Below are 25375 nucleotides of genomic sequence, written 5' to 3'. Positions count from 1 at the left end.
GTAAAGGATATCCAAGAAGCATCAGCCCCCACCTCCGTATCACGGGTCAGGAGTTTCCTTGGCATGGTTACATACTGTGGCCGGTTCATGAAAAACCTATCCGACATCACTGGCCCTCTGAGAATGCTCACCCAAAATGACCAGCCATGGGTGTGGGGTGAGGAACAGGAGTGCGCCTTTCAAGACACTAAGAACTCCCTCTCTGCAGGCACCACGTTAGCCTTCTTTGATCCCTGCCTGGAGTCACAGCTGTTGATGCCAGCCCCTCAGGCCTAGGCACCGTTCTAGCAGAAAAACAAGACTGTGGAGAGTGGGCTCCCCTCGCTTTTTGCAGCCGCATGCTCACGCCTGCTGAGCAGCGACACTCTCAAATAGAGCGGGAGGCCATAGTCATCCTTTGGGGAGCAGACACTTCCACCTTTATCTCTATGGCAAAGCGTTCTCCATGGTGATGGACCACAAGCCACTGCTGCCCCTCGTCATATGGTCCTCATCGAAGCTGCCTTCGCGGATTGAAAAAAGGATACTGCAGCTGCAGGAATTCGACTTCACCGTAGAGTACCAGCCGGGCACTCAGAACCCTGCCGACTTCTTGTCACACCAGGCCTACCAGGCCACACCCCAGGAGGCAGAAGAAGCTCTAGAGACTGGTAATGTGCAGCTGGTAATCAACCGGGCCAGGCCCCTACCCATACCAATTGATGAAGTGGTGGAAGCCACAAAATAAGATGAGTGCTTGCAGATCACTGTGGCGGCCACCCGATCGGGTGTCTGGTGCCAGCTTTAGCATCCAGGGACATTTTGTACGATTGAAGCCAAGGCCAGACTTCGAGCCCTCTTTAATGTGAGAAATGAGCTTTCAGTAAGTGACGAAGGATGTCTGCTGGGGGGGTCCATCTGGTGATACCCTCCAGCCTGACTGGCAGCGCTGTATCCCTAGCCCATGGAGCTCACCAGGGCATAGTCAAGTCCAAAAACCACCTCCGAAACAAGGTCTGGTTCCCAGGTTTAGATCAGCTAGTGGAAGACACCATAAAAGGGTGCCTAGTCTGACAGGCCAGTGGAACCCCAGACTCCCCAGCACCGGTCATCACGGAGGACAATCTCTCAGCCCCATGGCAGAGGGTCCGTGCCGACTTCGGAAGCTTGCCAGATGGTTCATATATGTTAGTAGCAATAGATGACTATTCACGTTACCCAAAATTGGAAAAGCTTATGGCTACATGTTAGACCTGACAGCCTTAGGGTGATCACCCCTAACTTTTTGCCTGCCTCCCTCCACTTTTTGGACACTGTTTTTGCTGGTTTTTAGACTCTGCGCACTTTACCACTGCTAACCAGTGCTAAAGTGCATATGCTCTCTCCCTTTAAACATGGTAACCTTGGATCACACCAAATTGGACTATTTGATTTACTTGTAAGTCCCTAGTAGAGTGCACTATATGTGTCCAGGGCCTGTAGATTAAATGCTACTAGTGGGCCTGCAGCACTGGTTGTGCCACCCATTTTAGTAGCCCCTTTACCTTGTCTCAGGCCTGCCATTGCAAGGCCTGTGTGTGCAGTTTCACTGCCACCTTGACTTGGCATTTAAAAGTACTTGCCAAGCCTAAAACTCCCTTTTCTCTACATATAAGTTACCTCTAAATTTTAGAAATGCCACTTTTAGAAAGTGAGCATTTCTCTGTACTTAAATCTTTCTGTGCCTTACAATCCACGTCTGGCTTGGTTTAGTTGACAGCTCCTTGTGCATTCACTCAGACACACCCCAAACACTGGGTACTCAGCCTCACTTGCATACATCTGCATTTTTAATGGGTCTTCCTGAGCTGAGAGGGTGGAGGGCCTGCTCTCACACAAAGGACTGCCACCCCCCCTACTGGGACCCTAGCAGATAGGATTGAACTGAAAGGGGACCAGGTGCACTTCTAAGCCACTCTTTGAAGTCTCCCCCACTTCAAAGGCACATTTGGGTATAAAACAGGGCCTCTGCCCTACCACCTCAGACACTTCCTAGAGAAGAAACCTGAACCAGAACCTGCACCTGACAAGAAGAACTGCCTGGCTGCCTAAAGGTCTCACTTGACTGCTTTCTACAGAAGACTGCTGCCTTGCTGTTGCCCTGCTGTCTTGCTGCTCTCTTGCTTTGCTGCATAAGTGCTCTCCAAGGGCTTGGATAGTGCTTGCCTCCTGTTCCCTGAAGTCTCAGGACCAAAAGGACTTCTCTCTTGCAACTGGACTCCTTGTGCGGCGAAAAATTTGACGCACAGCTTGTGCCGCGGTGAAAAATTCACCGCTCGCCGAACCGGAACAACGCCGCTCGACTTCGCGAGGAAAAGATCGACGCGGCGCCTGCGATGCGACTGGAACTTCGACGCACAGCTCACCTGGGACAACGCCGCCTGACTTTCAGAGGGTAAATCGACACAGCGCCTGCCGTGAGGGAGAAATTTCCCCGCATCGCCCACCAGAACGACACACAGCTGGTCAACACTACCCATGGCCTGTTCGGGGAAGTCCGCACAGATAATGGACCACCAGTCAATAGTCGTGAATGGGCTGATTTCTTGAACTCCACCAACACAAAACATTGCCAGATCACGCCCCGGTGGCCACAGGCAAACGGGGAGTTAGAGCAGTTTGCCAAAACGCTGAACAAGGTAATCCTCATTGCCACGGCAGTCTCAAAACATTGAAAGTGCCATTTACGCCTTCCTCTGGGAGTACTGAGTCACGCCTCACGCCACTACTGGAGTGACCCCAAGCCAGCTCTGCTTTGGAAGAGTAGTGACCAACACCATTCCCCATCACCCGTCACGGGCGATCCAGCTGCCACCTCAAAATCAGTCCACGAGGCGGAGGTCCCACACCAATGCCTATGCGTCCCAAAGGCAAAGGGCCCAAGTAGTCCCTGTACAAGTAGGCAATGCCGTACTGGTGAAGTACCGCCACCCCAGGGGCAAATTTCATTTGCCTTTCGAAGCCAAGCCATGGACAGTTACTGCGGTGAAGGGCACCATGGTGACAGCGAGCCAGGGGCTCGAAACAGTAACCAGAAACGTTTCCCAGTTCAAACGTCTACCCCACAGCATCTCCCGGAATAGCCAGGAGGACGACTCCGACACAGCTAGGGCCCAGAGTGGCTAGGAGGAGCCTCCGGCCTTCCCTGGGAGCATGGACGGACCGGTCAGCCCCACATCGAATGGAGCCACACCATATCGGCCAGAGGCTACTCCCTTCTTTCCACAGACGTAGATTGGGGTTTTTGCCACGGGGTCAAACACGTCCAGCGGAGAGCAGAGCCTGATGCAGACATCTGGAAGGTCCGGGAGTGAGCGGTATCTCCTGAGGTACAACCTTGACACCTCTCGGCAATTCGCAGATTTTGCACTGGGCTGAAGTTTGACATTCCTAGCAGCATTTTGGTGGTATCGCCATCACTGACACCTGTTTGATTACCACTGCATTTCATATGACCTGTTGGGTTTCATGTTTTTTCATATTTTGTTTGTTTACCGGTTGGGGAAGAATGTAGTGTTGACGCAGGGGCGGGCCAACACACTCCTCCCTGTCCCGCGGCGGTGTACAGTCATCTCCCCCTCAGGGTCAAGCCCAAGTGGATGCAGCCCCTGTGGCGCAGGGCAGAGACATAAATGTGGGTAACCCAAAGCGGGAAAGTTAGACAGGGAATAGTTATATACTAATAAAGAAGTACAGCAACAACCTGCGTGAGTCAGTGCTTTATTTGGGGCCCGCAACCCTACAATCATGTCAATATTGTTGCTAATTTTATAAAAACATTAAAAAAGCTATTTTTTGTACAGCCAAACTCTCCATGAGCACAACATTTGGTTCTGGAACAATTCACTAAGACCCTCTTTAAGTTTACTTGTTATTGTAAAAACTCACAGTTTAAAGATATCGTCAGTAAATTGCATAATTTAAGGTGAAACTTGCTGCTCCGCAAATTTACAGTGTTGTTATTTGGATCGATTGCCACTTTATATCGATCTATTACTGTGAACTTGCCGAATACTCTGTTCCTGAAAGCTCAAGACACATTCTACCACACATGGTGAATAGTTGATTCAGGTAATACACCTAATGGGTGGCATATGCAGCATTGAATTCTTAAGTATACGGCTACAGGTTGTCTTCATTTTCCCCAACCTCTCCTTGTCTCCTGTATAGTATAATTGTTTGGGGGTCATCTTTTGCATTCTTTGTAAAAATTGAATAAAATGGGTGTTAGAGTTGTTTATGATATTCTCTGTTCAGAGGTCCGGATTGTGGGGTGTGGAGGTCGAGGGTACTAGGTGATGACACTCTCAGGCTGCCTTCTCTTGAGGTTCAGATTTGGAGCTCCACAAGGTCTCTTTCCTAGCAAATTTAGCTGTCCTTTCAAATTAATTTGATATCTGCAGATAGTATAGTAGACTCGTTATGAATTATAACAGTTGTGCCATGGGAAATATATGAGAAGCTTCTAGAAATGTGTATTTACTTTCTAATTTACAGCTTACTGAAGTTTCTAAACGTAGAAGGTAATCAGCTGCCTGCTCTTCCAAGTGGGGCTTTAAAGCTTCATTTGAAGCAGCTCAGAGTTAGCAATAATATGATGCATCCCCTGTTGTGGAATGAGAATAGCTGGATAAAACCACAGAGACTGACGGACCTGGCTGCCCTGACCTTCTCTAGGAACAACTTGTTGCAGTTTTACAGCACAATCCCCAAGGATGCAGAACAAATTCTAAGCAAGTAAGTCGTTGAAATATATGGTACTTCTAATTTGTACTCCTTATGCCAGCTGCATTGTGGAATTCAGCATCAAATGCTATCAATTCTTTCATTCTGTCATGTACATTCTGAGCCCTCTAGCATCCATTAAATAGTACATTGCACAATTATGAGTGAAAGGAGTGAATAACATATTAATGTTGTTGGTCATATGGACTTTAAAGTAGGGCACCAAACCAGTATCACTTCATGTGATTGTGGAGAGCCATTGCGCATCAGTCATTTCTTTTAAAAATGTAGTTAATAGATTGGTGTTGCATGGAGGGCCCTAATTATCTGTGGTTTTGTGTTGCCCCAGGTCTATTTGACAATATTTGTATTTACCCCAGTGCCTTCCCTATGCTTTATTTTTGTTGGTTGCACTTCTGACCGTTCTAGGTGGCCTCATCCGTGTATATAATGCGGATGGTTGTATATTGTCCATTCCTAATGGTGGCATTCCACCACCCCTGGGTGGTCTCCCAAGTCAAAACTAGAGCTGGTGGCATTAGGGCTGCTTCCCCACTGCTCCTGGGTGAACATCTCAATGCATATGCTGTGACTGGCTACATAGTTTCCATTCCTATCTGTTGCTCCTTGCCAATCATGGGTGGAGTCCTCATAGCACATTCATCTGGGCTGTTCCTTTGACAAATCTTAGCAGATTGCTCTAAACATATACTATAGCTGGTGGCATAAGGGCTGCTTCTTTGCTGCTCTTCAGAGGATTTGTCAGAGCAAATGTTGGTTTATGGTCTGGGAGTCCTCCCAGGAGCGTCAGAGAGCAAACCAGTAGGAATAGGCAATACAGTTAGCCAGATTATTGCTCTTAGGATTCCACCTCTGTGTGGCTGAGGAGAAATCCATAGGAATGGACATTATAGAACCAGCCAAATTAAATGTTCTGTGAAAGCCATGCAAGAGCGACAAAGAGAGGGTCTGGGAGGATTCACAGACCATAAACCCTGGCTGGGTCTGCACTGACAATTTTTTGTTGTTACTTCTCTGCCCTTCATGGGTGGGCTCCTTTGACCTCAAGCCATGGCCATTTGTATGATCAGCTGCGGCTCCTCTGCTAAGGGGGAGGAGTGTCGCCCCACTGCTTTATGTAGTGGACGAAAGGGAACAATAAAATGATAATAACTTAATGTTATTATCATTTTATTTTTCCACGGGGAGCCATGGTTAGGGTGGGGCTGGAGGAGAAGGAGGGCTGGAGGCAGAGTGGTGAGTGCACATAAGTGCGCATGATTCTTTAGCTGGCCATGTTTGGCTGGCCAAACAGTCATCCTCACTTTGCATTTCTCCACACAGCTGTATTGAACAGTTGGGAGGAAAAAGTGCCTGAGCGCTGAAGCAGGGCACTCAGGTCAGTCACGATGCTGCTGTCATGCTGTTGACAGCAGCGTCATGTTTGTAGGGGACTCTGGAAGCCTTGTTCTTCTGGGAGTACGAGGAGGATGGAGACGGGACCGTCTCTCCCAACATAGGTGGTCATTACAACCCTGGCGGTTGGTGTTAAAGCAGCGGTAAAACCGCCAACAGGCCGGCTGTAAAAGAAAATGGAATTACGACCGTGGCGGAAACTGCCAACATAGGCAGCCACTTTAACACTCCGACCGCCTCAGCGGTACAAACAAACACCGCGATGGTAACCGCCAACAGACAGGCGGAGGACAATGTACCGCCCACAGAATTACAACAGTCCAATCCGCCACCTTTTCCGGTGGCGGATTCACCTCGAACAAAAACATGGCGGAAACAGGACTTGGAAGGGGAAACGCTCACCTCTACACACCCCACGAGGAACCAGGACGCCATGGAAGTGGAACTTCAGATACTCCCAGCCTTTATCTTCCTGCTCCTCTACCAGGAGCATGAATGCCGGTGGCAAAGACCACAGTGAGTACTGCACCTACGACACAGGGGAGGGAAAAAACAGTGACACACACAAGCAATACGCAACACCCCCACCCCCACCTTCACCCACTACAACACACACACAAATACAGCATGATACATTACAGTTACACCCCCAACCTCCCTGGAAGAATGCAAGGACAAAAGGAAATGAGTCGAATAATTGTTATATATTCAATTACATAAATCAAAAATATTTACATATATATATATTTACATTATAAACAATTATATACACCAAGATCACAAGTCCAAGGGATTTCACCATCATAGTCCGTGGACCACTGGGCCCAAAAGGCATGGGCGAGGCCCACACTCAATACCCGAACAAGACTGAGAGAACACTGCTGGGGCATCAGATAGAAATAAAACAGGCACCTCGGGGGGGGCACCTCAGCCAGATGAATGCACGACGCCAGATCGACAAGGGGGCTCCTTGACCACTGTTCAATCCTGGGGAGTGCAAAGCCACAGTCTCTCAAGTCTCTACAGTGGGTGAGTTGCCCACTGTTCAATCCTGGGGAGTGCAAAGCCACAGTCTCTCAAGACTCTACAGTGGGTGGGTTCCCACTGTTCAACCCTGGGGAGTGCAAAGTCACAGCCTCTCAAGTCTCTACAGTGGGTGGGTTGCCCACTGTTCAATCCTGGGGAGTGCAAAGCCACAGTCTCTCAAGTGGATAACAGTCTCCACTGGTTCTGGAGGGGGCTTGGTGCCCAGAGTGCTTCATCCTGCCAAGGACAGAGGTAGTGGATGCCTTTCTCCACTGGTTCTGGAGGGGGCTTGGTGCTCAGAGTGCTTCATCCTGCCAAGGACAGAGGTAGTGGATGCCTTTATCCACTGGTTCTGGAGGGGGCTGGTGCCCAGAGTGCTTCATCCTGCCTGTGGCGGCCTCAGTAGCGTTGTAATCATTGGCGCTCACTGTCCTGCGGTGGTGCTGGCGGTCTTGTCCTGGGCAGCGGGGCTGCTGGTGGCGGTCTTGTCCTGGGCAGCGGGGCTGCTGGCGGTCTTGTCCTGGGCAGCGGGGCTGCTGCTGGTGGTCTTGTCCTGAGCAGCGGAGCTGCTGGTGGCGGTCTTGTCCTGGGCAGCGGGGCTGCTGCTGGCGGTCTTGTCCTGGGCAGCGGGGCTGCTGGTGGCGGTCTTGTCCTGGGCAGCGGGGCTGCTGGCGGTCTTGTCCACCATGCTGATCTTCCCAGACTTGCCGGTTTTACTGTGCCCCTTCCTCACCTTGGATGGTGTTTCAGCTATCTCCACACTCCCATCTGTACCCCTGGGAGCGGCTTTGGTGGCCGATTTCTTTCCCCTCTCCCGCCGGGCACTGGCCAACTTTTTATGCTTGACAGGTGGGGGACTGTCCGTGCTCTGGCTCCTTGCCACACGGGCTGCTCTGCTGCCTGGTGCACTCCAGAATCCGGTGACTACTGGCACCACTGGTCCCGTCGATGTTGTGGCTGAGGTGCTAGGTTGGGACCTGGAGAGTCGGGCCCTAGGAGACTGAAGGGGTGGGGAGGTGAGGGAAAGAGGTCAAGGTTGGCCAGGAAAAGTTTCTTAGGAACACTGGGACGGGTAGCTGGAGGGGGTTTGGGAGTGGAGGAAGAGGTAGTGGTTGTAGGAGGTGTATGTTTGCTGACTTTGGGTGAAGGTGCATGGGCTGGAGGCTGTTGGGTGGGTGTGTGGCTGCGTTTGTGTACCTTGGGAGGTGGCCTCACAGACACACGGGGAGTGCATGCAGGTGTGAGTGGAGACGAGACAGGGAGGGAGGAGGGAGACGAGGAGGAGGGGGACACAGTGGAGGCAGTGGATGTTGGTGTGTCTGCATGTGTGTGATACTTGCGTGAGTGCCTTTGGGATGTGTGGTGCTTATGTTTGCCAGAGCTTCCCTTGTGTGTTGAGGTGTGTGCATGCTGGTCTGATGGTGTGCTTGGGATAGGCTGAGGTACAGGGGTGTGGGTCTGGGTGGAGGAAATTGGAGGGGGGAGGCTAGAGACAGGGAGAATGCCTGCCATCAGTGCTGAGGCCAGAGTCTGAAAAGCTTGCTGAAGGGCTGCCTGACCAGAGCGAATGCCCTCCAGTTATGCATTGGTTTGTTGCAACTGCCTCTCTACACCCTGGATGGCATTCAAAATGGTAGACTGCCCAACAGTGAGGGACCTGAGAAGGTCAATGGCCTCCTCACTGAGGGCAGCAGGGGTGACTGGGGCAGGGCCTGAGGTGCCTGGAGCGAAGGTGATGCCCACCCTCCTGGGTGAGCGGGCACGGGGCAAACGCTGAGGGGCTGCTTGGAGGGTGGTGCTGGTGGCGGCTGTACCTGTAGATGCGGGGGGCACAGATGGGCCCGCCACCGCAAGGGAGTTCCCAAGAGAGGAGGACTCCGTATCGCTGGTGTCAGCTCCTGTCCCCGCCGCGGAGCTCCCCTCGCCCTCAGTCCCACTGGTGAATTCAGACTCCATAGTGTCGCCATCCAGGGCCATGTGGGATGCAGCTCCCTCCTGCTCCGGTGCCACTGTTCCTCCGTCTGATGATGCTAATGCACAAAAGAACAGGGAGACCACAAAAAGGGGGGGGGAGGGAGACCGAAGAAAGACATGTTGAGTGCATGCAGTACCACTACTGTTGGCGGACACGACAGACACAGAAGCCCCCTGCACTACGCCGTGCACTTGGAGTCCACTATTTAATCCCAGGGACATGGGTTACAAGCCTATGCCCAATTTCTGCACACATCGATGTCACAGGAGCCTGACTGGGTGTAGTTGGCACTGTACACAGGTGGGGTGGGGTGCCACAGGGCCTGCCTCAAGAAGGGTCCTTGCCTACTAAACTCGCCCTGGCCTAGGGGAACCCGCAGCCCACCTCCCCCACCCAGACACCTACAATGCGGGCTGAATCAGCAGAATGAGAGTGCACTCACCCCCTTGTGTCTGCTGTGATGCCCTCAAGTGCCCATCCAACTCCGGGTACGCCACCGCCAGGATCCTGAACATCAGGGGGGTCATGGTGCAACGGGCACCCCTCCCACGTTGGCAGATCATCCCCAGCTGGGCCTCCGCTGTCTTCTTGCTCCAGCGGCGTATGTCCTCCCATCTTTTCCGGCAGTGGGTGCTCCATCTGTGGTAGACCCCCAGGGTCCGGACTTCCTTGGTGATGGCACGCCAAATGTCCTCCTTCTGGTGGGCGCTGATCTACAAGAATTGTACAGGGGAAAAAGAGAAGTAATTACCATCTGCACCGTCACAGTCATTGGCCCGCATCCCTACCCTTGCCATGATGCACATGCACTCACCGTCGTTTCATGCATGCCTCATTCTCACCCCCCCTATCTTTCATCCACCCCACTCCACACAGGCATTGGCCATACAGCATGCTCACAGTGTACTTAACTGTTTGTCTGGAGGACCGTAGAGTAGCGTGTACTGGGGGAGGACCCCATCCACGAGTTTCTCCAACTCCTCTGTGCTGAAGGCAGGGGCCCTTTCCCCAGACACACGAGCCATTGTACTTCCAGACTGAGGTCACAGCAGCACTTGCAGTGTAGGTCCTCTCCTGTTGAAGATCAGGTATCAAGTGATTGAACAGACAGAAAATGGCGGTCACGTCCGCGGCGGTACGTACCGTCACCGCCGGCGTACATCGTCATTGGCTCCTGGGACCCATAGGGTCCAATTTTAACCAATGCAGGATTGCGCCGCGGTCTTTGACCGCCTACCGCGACGGTGAACAAAGCCAGCGCAGTTACCTCATATCCCCCTGTCCCACTTTACAGGTCAGGCAGCCGCCATTTCAGGGGCCCACATGGCATTATTTTGAACTGCGTCACACATATCTAGGCCTTGCCTAAACACTCATACAGGCATATTTCGATTTGCTAATATTTTCAGAGTAAGCTGTGTTTACGTACCTCAGAGTTGGTTGACTCTCTGCTCGCTGTTCTCCTCCATAGGCACCTTCCGCTGGGGCATGGGAGGAGATGGCGGCATCCTCCGGTGTACAGACCGCTGGTGGACCTGTCGACAGTGGAGGAGCGACATGTGATCATCACCTACAGGCTTGATCGTGCCACAATCCAGGAACTGTGTGCCCAGTTGGAGCCAGACCTGATGTCAGCTATCCGCCATCCCACAGGAATCCCCCCTCAAGTGCGGTCAGTACTCCATTTCCTAGCAAGTGGGTCTTTTTCAAACAACAGTGGCCATAGCATCAGGGATGTCCCAGCCTATGTTTTCCAACGTGTTGGCCAGAGTGTTGCCTGCCCTGCTGAAACACATGCGGAGCTACATCGTTTTCCCTCAGGCGGAGGATTTGCCTACAGTGAAAGGTGATTTCTATGCCCTGGGACATATCCCCAACATCATAGGTTCCATGTATGGGACCCATGTGGCCTTGGTACCCCCCGCAGGAGTGAACAGCGGTACAGAAACCGGAAAAGTTACCATTCCATGAATGTGCAGATGGTGTGTTTGGCAGACCAGTATATCTCCCATGTTAATGCAAAATTCCCTGGCTCAGTGCACGACACTTACATCCTGCGGAATAGCAGCATCCCTTATGTGATGGGGCAACTCCAGAGGCACCGGGTGTGGATATTAGGTGAGGACATGGACCCAATACAGTGTGACTAGGTGTCTGGGTCTGGGAATGTACCTAAGAGTTAGTGTGTGTATAACAGTTGTCCCTCGACATTTGCAGGTGACTCTGGTTACCCCAACCTGTCATGGCCACTGACCCCAGTGAGGAATCCCAGGACAAGGGCAGAGGAACGCTACAATGAAACCCATGGGCCAACTAGGAGGATTATAGAGCAGACCTTCGGCCTCCTGAAGGCCAGGTTCCGGTGCCTCCATATGACAGGTGGTTCCCTATACTACTCACCAAAGAAGGTATGCCAGATCATCGTGGCCTGCTGTATGCTTCACAGCTTGGCTTTGCGACAACAGGTGCCTTTTCTGCAGGAGGATGGTCCAGGTGGAGGTGTTGTAGCAGCTGTGGACCCTGTGGACAATGAAGACGAGGAAGCAGAAGAAGAGGACATCGACAACAGGAACGCGGTGATCCTGCAATACTTCCAGTGAGACACCGGTAAGAAGACAACACTGCCTGCTACATCTGATTTACATCTACTACCTCTCTACTGTCTGTCATTTTCACCCCGTGTATGGTCACTGAGTTGTCACTGTCCCTTACGATTTCACAGATCTGGGTCTCACTGTGTGACATCTGCTTCGTTTCCTCATGGACTAGAGCTGTGTGACATAGGTATGTTGACATTACATTTGAAAGAGTATTTTGCCACTGTAATTGCTAATACACTATTTCAAAATCACAGACAGACTCCTGATTGTTTTGTGCTTTAAGGGTGTTTATTTAAGTGCTCAATATTGGAGGGGGTTGTAAAATGGTGAGGGGTGATGGTGGAGGAATGTCCATGGCAGAGTCCAGTCTATTAGTCTCACAGTTGCATTGTCCAAAGGGGCATAGGAAGTGGAGCTGGGGCAGTTTAAGGATGGACAGGGTGACAAGGTGGGACAAAAGGATGGCAATCAGGGTGGTCTCAATTCTTGGCGGGGGTCTTGGCATCGTTCTCTGTCTTTGTCCTGGATCTCAGGGACCGTTTGCGGGGTGGTTCTCCCTCTGCAGTGGGTGGGGTGCTGGTGTGGTGGTCCTGTGGCGGTGCCTCCTGTCCACTAGCTCTGGTGGAGGTGGTGGGCAGTTCATCGTCCAGGCTAGTGTCAGGGGCCCCTTGTTGTGCCACAGTGTCCCTCCTGGTGTTCACGAGTTCCTTCAGCACGCCTACAATGGTGCCCAGGGTGGAATTGATGGATTTGAGTTCCTCCCTGAAGCCCAAATGCTGTTCCTCCTGCAGCCGTTGGGTCTCCTGAAACTTGGCCAGTACCGTTGCCATCGTCTCCTGGGAGTGGTGGTAGGCTCCCATGATGTTGGAGAGGGCCTCGTGGAGAGTGGGTTCCCGGGCCTGTCCTCCCCCTGTTGCACACCAGCCCTCCCAGTTCCCCTGTATTCCTGGGCCTCTGTCCCCTGAACCATGTGCCCACTGCCACTGCCCCCAGGTCCCTGGTGTTGTTGGGGTGGTGGGTTAGTTTGGGTTCCCTGTAGTGGTGGACACACTGCTGTTTGACGTGTCCTGGGGACAGAGGTATGGGCCAGCTGGGTGGGTGCTGTGCTGGTGTTTCCAGAGGGGGGAAGCTCTGTAGTGGCTTGTGCCAGTGTGAGGGGAACTGACTGTCCTGAGGTCCCAGATGGGCCGGGCTGGTCAACTAGATCCAGTTGGACAGAGCTGCTGTCATCACTGTGGGCCTCTTCTGTGGGTGGAGTGGACATATCTGGACCTGCATGGGTGTAAAAGCATGCTTATTGCATCTGTGTGTACCATGGTGTGCAATGGGTGGGTGACCGTGTACCCCAGTGCTTGCATTCCTGTGTAGGACCTTGTGTGATGATGGGTTAGGGGGTGTATGGGTATGTGCAGTGGCCATGCTTTGGTGATGGATGTCCATGCTTTTGTGTTGCATGCAGGGCTTGGGTTTGGGATGTGTGGTTTGTGATATTGGGACATGTGTGAGGAGTTGGAGTGATGGGGGTGAGGGCGAGGGTGGGGGTATGTGATGGCATGCAGGTTGGGTGGGGGATGAATTAGTAAAGATTTGACTTACCAGAGTCCATTCCTCCAGCTACTCCTGCGAGGCCATCAGGATGCAGGATAGCCAAGACCTGCTCCTCCCATGTTGTTAGTTGTGGGGGAGGAGATGGGGGTCCGCTGCCAGTCCTCTGTACCGCGATGTGGTGTCTTGAGACCACAGAACGCACCTTCCCCCGTAGGTCGTTCCACCTCTTCCTGATGTCATCCCTAGTTCTTGGGTGCTGTCCCACTGCGTTGACCCTGTCCACGATTCTTCGCCATAGCTCCATCTTCCTTGCTTATGGAGGTGTGCTGCACCTGTGATCAGAATAGCTGTGGCTCTACCCGGATGATTTCCTCCACCATGACCCTGAGCTCCTCCTCAGAGAACCTGGGGTGTCTCTGCGGTGCCATGGGGTGGTGTGGATGATGTGTAGGGTGGTGTGTGTTGTGATGTGATGTGTGGGGTGATATTTAGAGGTGTGTTGTGTGAGGTGCGTGGATGTTATGTGAGTGATGGTGTTGAGTACCTGTGAATGCTCGTTTGTAGATGGTGGTGTCTCTCTCTGGCCTTCAGTCGCAGTTGTGGTCGTAGGGGTTTGTGGGTGATGTGGGTGTGTGTTTTATATTGTATTGGATGTGTGGGAGTGGTGTGTGTATGTGTATCAGGTGTGTGTATTTCGATTTGTCCAATGTGGATGTGTTTTGTAAATGTGTGTGTATTTTGAGCGCAGCGTTGTGTACCGCCAATGGAATACCACGGTTGAAAGACCGCTGCGTGGATTCGTGGGTCATGATAGTGTGGGCGTATTCCTGTTGGCGTGACGGTGGAGGTTTTGTTATCGCCAGTTTATCACTGACCTTTGGTGTGGTGGACTTTTGTGGGTGTCTAGATTTTGGCGGATTCCGGGCTTTGGGTCATAATGACCGTGGCGGAATTCCGTGGCCGCGGCGCTGTGTTGGCGGTCTTCTGCACGGCGGTAAGCGGCTTTTACTGCAAAAGTTTTTTTTTTTTTTTTGTAATACACCCCCATCCGTCCTGCCACACCCGTTGACAAGTGGCCACCACTGTGTAGAATGCCCGATTTTATGGATTGCCCCCACCACACAGCATATACTGTAGTTGGTTGTATAATGTCTGACCCTGTGTGTTGCCCCCTGCCACTCATGGTTGGGTGGGCTCCTCACTCTTATATTATGAATTGTGGCAGAAGAACTGCTCCTCTGACACTCCTGAGTGGCCTCCTTAGATCACATACTGTAGATAATTATATAATGTCCATTCCTTTAGATTGCTCTTCTCCTGTTTCTAAGTGGACTCCACGGCGTATATACTATAGTTAATGGAAGATTGTACCTCTCAAACCAAAGGGTAACTTCCTTAACTTCTAGCCAGGTTTGCTTTGTTCCATAGAACAATAGGATTTAAACTTTATAATACTGATCACTCCTTAGTTGGTAGACATCCACATGCCGGACCATGTGCATTCTCTCACTTTTCACCTACACTCATGATTAGGTTTATCTACATATTTACTGCTCCACTACATGATTAATTTCTGCCATACATGCTCAACACCAAAGCACTTCCCATATTGATCACTCTGTACTCACACTATTTTCATCCATCCACCTAAATGGAAGTGTCCTATCTTTCACTCCTTTTGGACTTCATGTACACCAATGAGTTGTGATAAAAACATGATAAATGCTCAACTCCTGACCTCATGCATAACACGGAAACCCTCCCCATAAACACCATATGACAGACAAATGTTTCACACCAAATAGCGTGCTGCCAATTCGCAAATGCCTCTGGAACGAAGCACTATATAAATGAAAGTACAGTACATTAAAATATAATTTTATTTTTTACTTCCATATCCTTACGTGACCGTAATTGTATTTCTTTAACATACCAAATTTGCCTTCTCGTAGGAATATATGATTTTCGGACTGCCTAGTAATTTTTCCAAGAGGACAATTTCATTTTACAAAGGTGTGATTCTTTGCCTCCCTCACTAGGCATGTGCCCTATTTCCTTCCACCCCATCTTCCAAATGTGTTTCTCATCCATGACAGTGTGCCCTTATTATATCTTTATTCATGTTTTGTCAAAAAGATTTCACCAAATTTGCTAGTAAACCTGAGTAATTTATTATGACCAATTCAAGATTGCTTATACCATTGCTACATCTGAACATGGACGTCATTTAGGGGTCGCCAGAGTTCGCAGCTGCGACCCCTTGCTTGCCCTTTGCGACCCCTGGCACTGACTTTGCGACCCCTGCCTTAGAGGTGGCAAATACAGCGCTAGAAACACAAGGCAGCTAGTCCTTATTAACTCGGCTGTGTCTCCACTTTCTTTGTTTTCAGGCCATTTTTAATGGCACTAATAGTGAATAACACGATATCATTTACTATTATTGAAATAAAAATGGAGTATAATTGGCTGGAATATGCCCTTCCATGGCAGTTTAAGCAAGTAGAAATTGCTTTTAAAAGGATATTGTTGGTGTGCTTGCGGGTGAGTGTATGTTTGTGAGAGTGCATTTGTGTGTATGTGTGTGTGAGTAAAAGTTGAGGTCATTGGGCATGAGATGTCACTTCCGCTACCCCTGGCATTTTGGTGAATTGACGTCCATGCATAGAACGCACACGTTATCAGCCCAAACGAGCAACTCACCCAAAGAGCGATCGGTTTCGATTTCCATTAGAGGAAATCATTTAATGCTACCGTGAATGAGAGGCAGATTCTTTACTTTCGGAGGAATTTAAGTTGTGTAATGGTGTGCCACAGTATACAAAATGTTTAGTTATATTGTCCCTTTTCCTAGTCATATAACCTAGCATAGTCAAGACAGATAAGAAGGGTATTTTTTTCTAAGAGAGCAAAATGTTCTGAAAAATGGATCTCAGTCAGTCGAAGGGTTGGAGACAACTGCAGATAATAAGGACCATGTTTTTTCACCAGTGCGTCTATTGCACAGATTCACTTCACACGTGATTGATTTAACTTTATGCTAAGGGGTTTATTATATTGGAGAGCACAAAATGCTTTAAAAACCTTTCATATGGTCAATAATAATATCTCATCGCAGGCCACTCAGGTTTGCTGCCCCAGAATGACAGTGTTTAACGTCATTAATTGCTACCCTGCAGGACGTCTTATAAAGAACGCAAAGTGGAATGTAAATGTCCGGAATAAAAATGTGAATATGGACAAGATTTTATAAAGTACTCCAAAATATCACTTCAACCTATTAAGACCTAACTAATGTAGTTTTTTGGGGGCAGTGGATGTGACTTACTCATTTCTTAAGTATGCATAGCTCAAGGCCTTTCGGGGTCATTCATGAGTTTCCGAGGGTCATGCATGCTTGTAACTCACAAAGCTCCTAAGCCTTTTCCATGACTGTCTTGCTCTTGAACGTTCTGGAGTAACACGCAACTAATCACAGCAAAAGATTTTTGAAATGGTCTCATGATCATATTTTCTTAAAGAACGTGTGTTAGGGCTAGCAAAGGGATGTGTAGGTTGAGCTTATTGGTGAAAATATATACTCTGTTATCCCTTGTGTAAGTGATGTGTCTCAAACAAAGGAATATCCAGCATTGTTAGAATATTTAAAGATGGTGCCCGAAAATGCAATGTGATTGATACATGCCAAATCCACTTCAATTTAGGACAGTGTCTGCTTTAATGAACATTTTTGGGATTCAGAATAAAAGGGTTAATGGCAATATGAATTTATCCAGCATGGAAGATAAATTGAAAACTGATTAATATAAATGCTTTCAATTAAACAAAAAGAGGACAATTGCATCATAGCATATCCTTTTTGAGTTAATCATTAATTTAATCTGCCACCACTTGTGAGATACTGGGTGACATAGGCACCTTTTCATGTTTAATTCATAGTGGAGTTACGGGAGTTATCCCAGACCTGTAAATATTCATTTACCCACATACAGTAGCATAATATGAAAGATGTTCTATAAGCAATATGAATCCTGATTATACTCATGAGTCGAATATGTGGATTGCACACATAAGAGTAAAGATTCAGGTATAATGCCTGTGGACAAATCCTGATCGTAATGGATCTGACGGGATCATTTTAGGTAGTGTCTCCTTCAGTAGCAAAAATAAAAGAGGAGAAAGTTTAACCCTCTGTTGGGTTTACTGTGATATGGTATGGGATTCCCCACCCCACGTTTGACTCATTAGCAAGTCTGCATAATGTGATCTATTAAATACTCCACGAAGGAAACCCTCCATCACCCAATAAAAAGCTTTTTGTTTCAAATATAAACAATGCATAGTTTTGCCCACCGTGTTGGTAGGCATTGTGAAGATTCATATTTCCCAGAAACCAAGCCTTGCTTGTCACGATTAATTAAGGCTGACATACCGTGATGTAAGCTTTTTTCTAAAATGTTTTGAGCACTGTTTATTATCTGAATGCAGTGAGTAGGTAGATTCGACAGCCTAAGGAAAGACTACAATCGTTGCTGCATCGGTGCTGAAAGTGAATTGGCAGGAAAAATATGTTTTCCTGAAGACTAGCTAGTTCGTTTTCTAATTCAATTTGTACATCCATATCTTTAAAAGTCTTATGGCTCAACTATGCTATAATAGAGTCCCAAACAAATCCCTTGTAAGTATTCATTTCACGGTGTGTTTAATGTAGCCAAATTAAGAACTTGATATTCAACAGTTCATGTACTAAAGGGGTTTGAAAAGCCAGGATGAAAAACTAAATTGTTATCCGAATTCTGTGATAGTAAGTGTGATGTAAGAGAGAACCATAGCCATCTAGGCGAAATACATCCTAACTCTCTGGCCCTGAGTAGCACAGTCTATTGTGAGTTTAATTACTGTTTAAAGCCCCAGACCCCATTACACTAGGTCTAGGGAAGTATGATAATTCTAGCAGAAACCTCCATGGGTTTGTTAACTTCCCTTTTAAGTCCTTAAAAGATGGCGACATGAAATGTGTATCACTCAATTTCTATAACTGGTACCATCCACTTCCCTATTTTATCGCTGTGAGGTTGAACGTGTCTCATGCAGAGTGGACGTGACAACTGCCTGCTCACTTTTCATGCTCTGGCAAACCCAGTATGTTTTCCAGTACGCGCGACACCTGTGTTCTATGTGATGTGTGGCATATCACTTGCTAACACATGGCTAGGCTCTGTTAGAGTCCTCAGATTCACCAAAAGCTATGCTCTGTTTAGTATAAGTGACTACCATCCACCTGCCCCAGCAATATTACTACTGTTGGCAGCTGATGCTAGGAAAAGAATAGAGGCCTTTTTTACATGAAGCTCACAGGAGCGGTAGCGTAGTGGTGTACTCTGTTAAATTTGTCTCCTACCAATCTGCTAATAGTTTTAACGCCCTCATGGGCTTTTCCACATAGATATGACGTGTACCTTTCATGGCAGTTGTAATTATCTGGCAATGTATTGCTAAATAATGGTTGGTTTAAGATTCCCTTCCATTTCAATATTGGTGAAAAGTATATATTAAAATATGGATGTATGGAAATCGCTCATTGCAAAATAAGGCAATTTTATAGGAATTATACCGTTGCTGTACACATGATGTATTTTTGGAACCTTGAATTATCTTAGCTTGGTGTGCTGTGTATGTGTGTGATTGTAAAGAGCAAGAGTTTTGAATTTGACTTTATAAAAGTAGAATTGTTCAATAAAGAATACAGAGTCCTTTAACGGAATTTATGGTGGAAAGAGTGTATATAGGGGCCACCCATTTTTCAATGGTATAATACTTAGGCGATTCACTCGCCAAAAGAGGCCTAATCATTTAAAATCAGGAAGTACTAATCCCCCCCACTGCAGTGGTATTTTCATACATTTAATAGCTCGCAGTTTTTTATATCGCCCATTTGAGTAATTAACAACAGACAATTCAGTGGAGTAATTTTATATGAATGAATAGAGGCACTGCTCTGAATTGATAGGGAATGTAGGTAATGTGATCATTTTAATTAAGTTACAAAGAACAATACATCCAATAGGTAGCTGATTCCATCTTTAATTTTAGCAATTGAATCTTGCAGTAATGATTCAAAGTTTAGATTAATCAAATTATCCACTTAGGGGTATACATGAATGCCCAGATAAAGTGTTGATGCAACACATCTGTTGTCTGAGGTTGGCTCAGCTTGATGAACCTGCATGTTATAAGCTTTACATGAGCATCCAGAAAAGGCATCTGAAGCCACAGACTTCAGTTCCTATGCCTTTTAGTGCAGAAGTGGGATCAGATGTAAATGGCAATGACATCAGTATAGGCTACCACTTTCTACACTTCTGTGTATAATTAGCTCAGGCCTCCATCCGGACTACATGTGGTAATGGTGGTCCACGTAATATTTGTATTTGTATCCCTTTAAATTCTTTTGAGCCAAAGCCCATCTTAGTCATAGTGAACCAGAACAATAACAGATAGACCTTGTCTGACACCTTCTCAGCGCCCAACAGAATCATATTTGCATAGGCACTAGTAACTGCAGTTATTTCAAATATGAAAGTCACTATATTGACATGATCCATGGTATTTTTGCCTGGAATAAAGCTATTGGAAAAAAGGAGATAGTGTCTGTTCTAGTGTCTGCATGTGGTTGGCTAATCGCTTAACTAAGATTTTGGCATATGTTTTAACATCTGTATTAATTAAAGACATCAGGCGATAGAAGTCACCCTTGCATGGGTCTTTGTGCTTTTTGGTAGATATTACTTTACTGATATTTTAATTCACATCCTCTTGAAGGATCATTTGGGCAATGGCTGAGACTATAAGCCAGCTCCAACAGATTAGTAGGTGACCCGAGAGAGAACAGCAATTGGTCCAGACACAGAATCTTGGCTGTCCTCCTTTAATAAATTATCACTAGCGCCCTAGGGTTGCGGAGCCCAGCTGAGAAGAAGGTAGACAGCCCTGCAAGCGTATAACATGCCTTGTACCACCAGAGCCTGCGATCTCCCATTCCCATGCTGCTGTGAGGAATTTAGGCTGAGTTAGAAGGAAGCCAGGGATGATGCGTTATACCTCTGCCCATTTTAAGCAGAACTGGTTTGCCTGTTTAATAGTGTACTGCAGGTGCATGGCTGACATCTGAACCTGCAAGTTTTCCACTTGGGCTTGGGGCACATTGTTGCATTTCACTTTCCATGTCTGCCATGTCGGTTATGGTGGACCTAGTCAGGAAAAAGTTGCATTGGGAGGCTTGCCGTAAATAGCATGGACCTCCTGACACTGCTGAGGGCTTTAAGTTCACAGTAACCAATGTGTAGCTAAAGATAAGTGAAGAGTCCTGAGACGTTGTTACTGGGCTAAAGGAAGACCTCAGTTTAGACTGACTGCTGGGGAATCACCATATGGTATGTGGTCCAATGAAGGTTGTAAACACAAGAGCACAGGCTGCTACAAACACAGACCAAAGGGAAGAGGAGATTCTTCAGGAAATGATGCTGTACAGAGACAGGCTAGCTGACCTAGGTACTGCAGATGCACCTATGTTGCAGTCTGAGATGCCTGTCTGATTTAGTGGAGGGATGTCAGAGCTGCCAGCAGTGGGCTAAGTACTAGGCCAGGGAAACCTGGTTATCTTGTCTTAAGAACAGAAATCAGCCATCAGTACTCCCTTAGTTCAGCGTGTCATCAAAAATGTTATCTTTAAGACCAATGGGGTTCATTTTAGTAAACATATTTATCTTGTAACTAATCTACAAGTATAAAATGTTCTGCTTATCTACTTTACTCTTTGCAGTGTCTCCCACATAATGAAAACATCAAACCTACCACCCTTGCTTCTCTAGGAGTTTATGTCCGGGCTAAAAACAAGGGAGTCTATTACTGATTGCAAGATAATATTCGTTAACGGCCCATTCAGCACAAAATATGTACATTAACATTTCTCTGAGCTTGTTATAATATGGACTTCATTATAAGGACATTCAGCTGATATGCTTTATCTCAATTTAAAAGAGAATGAAAGTTTTAAGTTGGAGAAAGGGTTAATATATCTTGTTTATCACAGTGTTCAAACGTTGCATGTTTTCATTCTTCTGTGAAAGAGAGGCCACTTGCTGTTGCAGTCTCAAAAGTGTAGCATAGTTTAACCAGTGTTGGTATCTTTCATAAATTCTTGAATCATCACTGTTGTCGAAGTGGGAGTCCCACAGTACATGAAAAGCAATAAGCACCAAAAATGTTTTCCATAGGCTATAACAGTAACCCAAATCACTCTATTAGCCTATCTCAGTCCTTTTGTGAAAAGGACCCAAACCTGGCTGCTGGCCAATCAGGCACCAGCACCTTCTAGAATACTCTCCAGAGAGGCTCTTTCCCTCAGATTTTCTAGCACAAGAGTGAAGACCATGACCTCAGAAGGAAATGCGAGCGTCTAAGGGGAGGAGGGTGGGTTGCATGTGAATTTATGAAAGATACCAATACTGGATAACTGTAGTTACAGGTAAGTAACTTGTTTTCTTATCCAGTATTGGATCTTTCATAAATTCACATGCTTGAATCTGAATATCCAGCAGTACTCTTAATAAACGTCATGCCTACCGTGGATGGAGGGTGCAAGCATAGAAATCCTCTAAAACATATTACCAAATAGCAAGCTTATAAATCTTGTATTATGAGCATAAAACAAATATACATATAAATAAATATATATATATATATATGTATATATATACATATATATATATATAAAACCATATATCAAACCATATTGCATAGCAACTATAGACTATTGCATATAGAATTGTGTCTACATATTACAGGAAAGATCTCACCTTAGTGAAAGAGATGACGTAAGACAGCCTGTCCAACAAGAGAGTCAGTTCTTTGTGACGATTCCAAACAGTAGTGCTGCATAAAGGAGTGTGTAGTCTTCCACGTCGCAGCCTGACATATTTTGTCCAGAGTAATGCCCTGGAACAGAGCTGCCGATGTGGAGACTGCTCTTGTGGAGTGCGCTCTCGGGCACTTAGTCAATGGTTTTCCTGCTATTGTGTGGCAAAACTGAATTGTAGATGAAATCCACCGGGCTATGGTGGACTTAGTGATCCCTGCGTCTTGCCGTCCATGAGCATAAGATAGCAACAGCTGATCTGTCTTCCTAAGCTGCTTGGTACTTTGAAGGTAAAATGTCAGGCGTCTCTTAATGTCCAAGGAATGCAGAGTCTTTTCTGCGATTGTCGACGGATTTGGGAAAAAAAGTTCTTAGTATTACTGGCTCATTCAGGTGGAATGATGAGGGCACTTTAGGAATGTACCTGGGTTTAGTCCTAAGAAGGACAAAGTCATCTGAAAACACAAAAAAAGTTTCCTTAATAGTAAAGGCCTGTATATCGCTGACTTTTCTGGTGGAAGTAAGAACAAGCAGAGTTGCCACCTTCCATGTGCTGTATTTGAGTTCCGCTCTGTGAATGGGTTCGAACTGAGCTTTCATTAGCTGGGACAGGGCTACATTCGGATGCCACTCTGGCGGAGGTGGACTCAACGGAGAAAAAGTGCGGAAGAGGCCTTTCATGAACTGTTTAATAATTCTGGATGAGCCAAGTGAAGGCATATCAGCTGAGTGCCTATAGGAAGCTATAGCTGACAAATGGATCTTAACGGATGCGTGACATAGCCCAGCCTTTGACAGATTGAGGAGATATGAGAGCATTTGCTCCGGCTCAATTTTTAAAGGATGGAACTTGTTCTGCAAACACCAGACACAAAATCTCTTCCATTTGAGCTTGTACGTCTTATTTGTACTGTTCGCTCATGCCCTAGATAAAATCAGTCTGCATTCTTCCTTAATGTTCATACCCTGGAAATCACGGAACTCAGGAGCCAAACATGCAATTGGAGAGATGCTGGATCCGGATGAAGAATTTGACCTTGAGTCTTCGTGAGAAGGTCGTGGTTGCAGGGAAGGAGCTTGGGATTAGCCACAGACAGGAGTAGAAACTCCGTGTACCAGTACTGCCTGGGCCACCTGGGCGCTATGAGTATGATCTTGCAGCCCTCCAACTTCATCTTCCTCAAGAGTCTGGGGATCAGTTAGATGGGGTGAAAAGCGTATGCAAAGATCCCGGACCATCTCATCGAAAGAACATTTCCCCACAACCGAGGGAGTGGGTATCGACTTGCATAGAATTGGCATTTGGCGTTCTGATTGGTGGCATACAAATCCAGGGTCAGTCGTCTCCAGCACTGGAAGACGCTGTCCAGTACCCTCTGGTTGAGTTCCCATTCGTGGCAGTTGTCGACCGTCCTGCTGAGAGAGTCCGCCAGGACGTTGTTGACACCTGGCAGGTGCCCCACCTTGAGGCAAATGTTGTGCAGCGTGAGCCAGTCTCAAAGAGATTGAGCTTCCCTTGAGAGGGAGAGGGATCTTGTGCCTCCCTGCTTGTTGATATAGAACATGCTTGTTGTGTTGTCTGTCCGGACCAACACAGATGACCCTGCAATACGTGGAAGGAACACTTTGAGCGTGAGATAAACTGCTTTTAATTCCAACAGATTTATGTGCATTCCTCTCTGCGCATCTGACCATCTTCCCTGTGAGTGCTTGTCCTGTAAATGGCCTCCCCAACCTTCAAAAGAAGCGTCTGTCGTGATGATAAAGTCTGTCATTGGCATGAGAAAGGTGAGCCCTTGAGAGAGATGGCTGACCTGAGACCACCATCGCAAAGCCTCCACTATCCTTGGTGTAACACTTATCAAATCCTCGAAGGATCCTTGCGACTGGGTCCATTGGAGCTGTAACTCCTCCTGCAAAGGTCTCATTCTCAACCTTGCTAGATTAACCAGGACGATGGATGAAGAAATCATGCCTAGGAGCGACTTGAACAGTCGTTCTGAAACGTACCTTCTTCTTGAGATGCTGACAGCCAAGTTGGCTAGTTTCTGCTGCCGTGTCGGAGTGAGGTACGCTTTGTTTTCGATGGTGTTGAGTTCTGCACCCAAAAAGACTATCCTGCTTGTGGGAAGAGTGACTGACTTCTGGAAATTCACTGTTAGTCCCAAACTGTGAAACAATTCTAGGCAGGCGTTTGTAGCCTTGGACGCAAGTTGTAATGAAGGAGCTTTTATTAGCCAGTCGTCCAGTTATGGGAACACCTGAAAACCCCTGTTGCGGAGAAAGCCTGCTAATGGGGCAAGACATTTCGTGAAAATTCGTGGAGCTGACTTCAAGCCGAATGGGAGGACTTTGAGAATTGATAATCGGCACCGGCCACAGTAAAGCGGAGATACTTGCAATGTTTTACATGTATCGGTATGTGGAAATAAGCATCCTGGAGATCCGTTGTTGTCATATAGACTCCAGGATTCAAAAGGTGTAGGATATCCAACAGCATGATCATATGAAAGGATTGCTTCCGTAGGAACTTGTTCAGCTTCCTGAGATCTAGGATCAGTCTCCATTCCCCTGACCTCTTAACTATTAGAAAAAAACGGGAATAGAACCAGAGTCCTCTTTGCTGAACCGGAACCTCCCCTATTGCTCCTTTGGTGAGCATCAGGAACACCTCCTGCTGAAGCAGGCGAAGATAGAGCGGTTTGGATTTTTCTGGCAGATGGTGTGGTGGTTTTTGTATAAATTCCAACGTATGACCTCGAGCCACTATATCCAGCACCCATTTGTCCGATGTTATGGTTTTCCAATTCTGGAGGTAATTGGAGATGTTCGCTCCCACTTGATGGTTCTGTAAATAGTGGGAAGGGTAGCCGGTGCCTGATAATAATCATTGTTTTCGAGGTTGATCCTGGGTTTGGGAACTCTGGCGTATGAGGCGGTGGATGGTTGCCTATACTGTTGCAGATAGGCTGCTCTATATTGAGGCTGTTGATACTGCCTGTGGTAGGAACCTCAAAATGTCGTAAATCCCTTTCCCCTGGTGCCCCGAGAGGGCTGCTTCCGGTACTGCAAAGTACCCAGGGACCGAGCAGTATCTGTGTCAGCCTTGATGGCCTCCAATGCGTCATCTACGTGCTTGCCGAAGAGAGATTC

The 25375-nt window shown here is 47.5% G+C and overlaps 1 protein-coding gene across 1 annotated transcript in view; it reads left to right on the top strand.

Moving 5' to 3' along the window:
- Positions 1-25375, top strand: part of LRRC63 (leucine rich repeat containing 63) — a 358867-nt gene that overhangs the window by 316118 nt on the left and 17374 nt on the right. Inside the window, exon 11 of the mRNA XM_069205393.1 lies at positions 4516-4755. Within this exon, the coding sequence (XP_069061494.1) occupies positions 4516-4755 (240 nt within the window). The remainder of the gene's footprint in view (positions 1-4515; positions 4756-25375) is intronic.

The sequence above is a fragment of the Pleurodeles waltl genome, chromosome 8 (assembly GCF_031143425.1).
Source record: "Pleurodeles waltl isolate 20211129_DDA chromosome 8, aPleWal1.hap1.20221129, whole genome shotgun sequence".
In the NCBI taxonomy this organism is placed as follows: Eukaryota; Metazoa; Chordata; class Amphibia; order Caudata; family Salamandridae; genus Pleurodeles; species Pleurodeles waltl.
The sequence above is the reverse complement of the archived record's forward strand: the minus strand, read 5'-3'. Positions and strand labels throughout refer to the sequence as shown.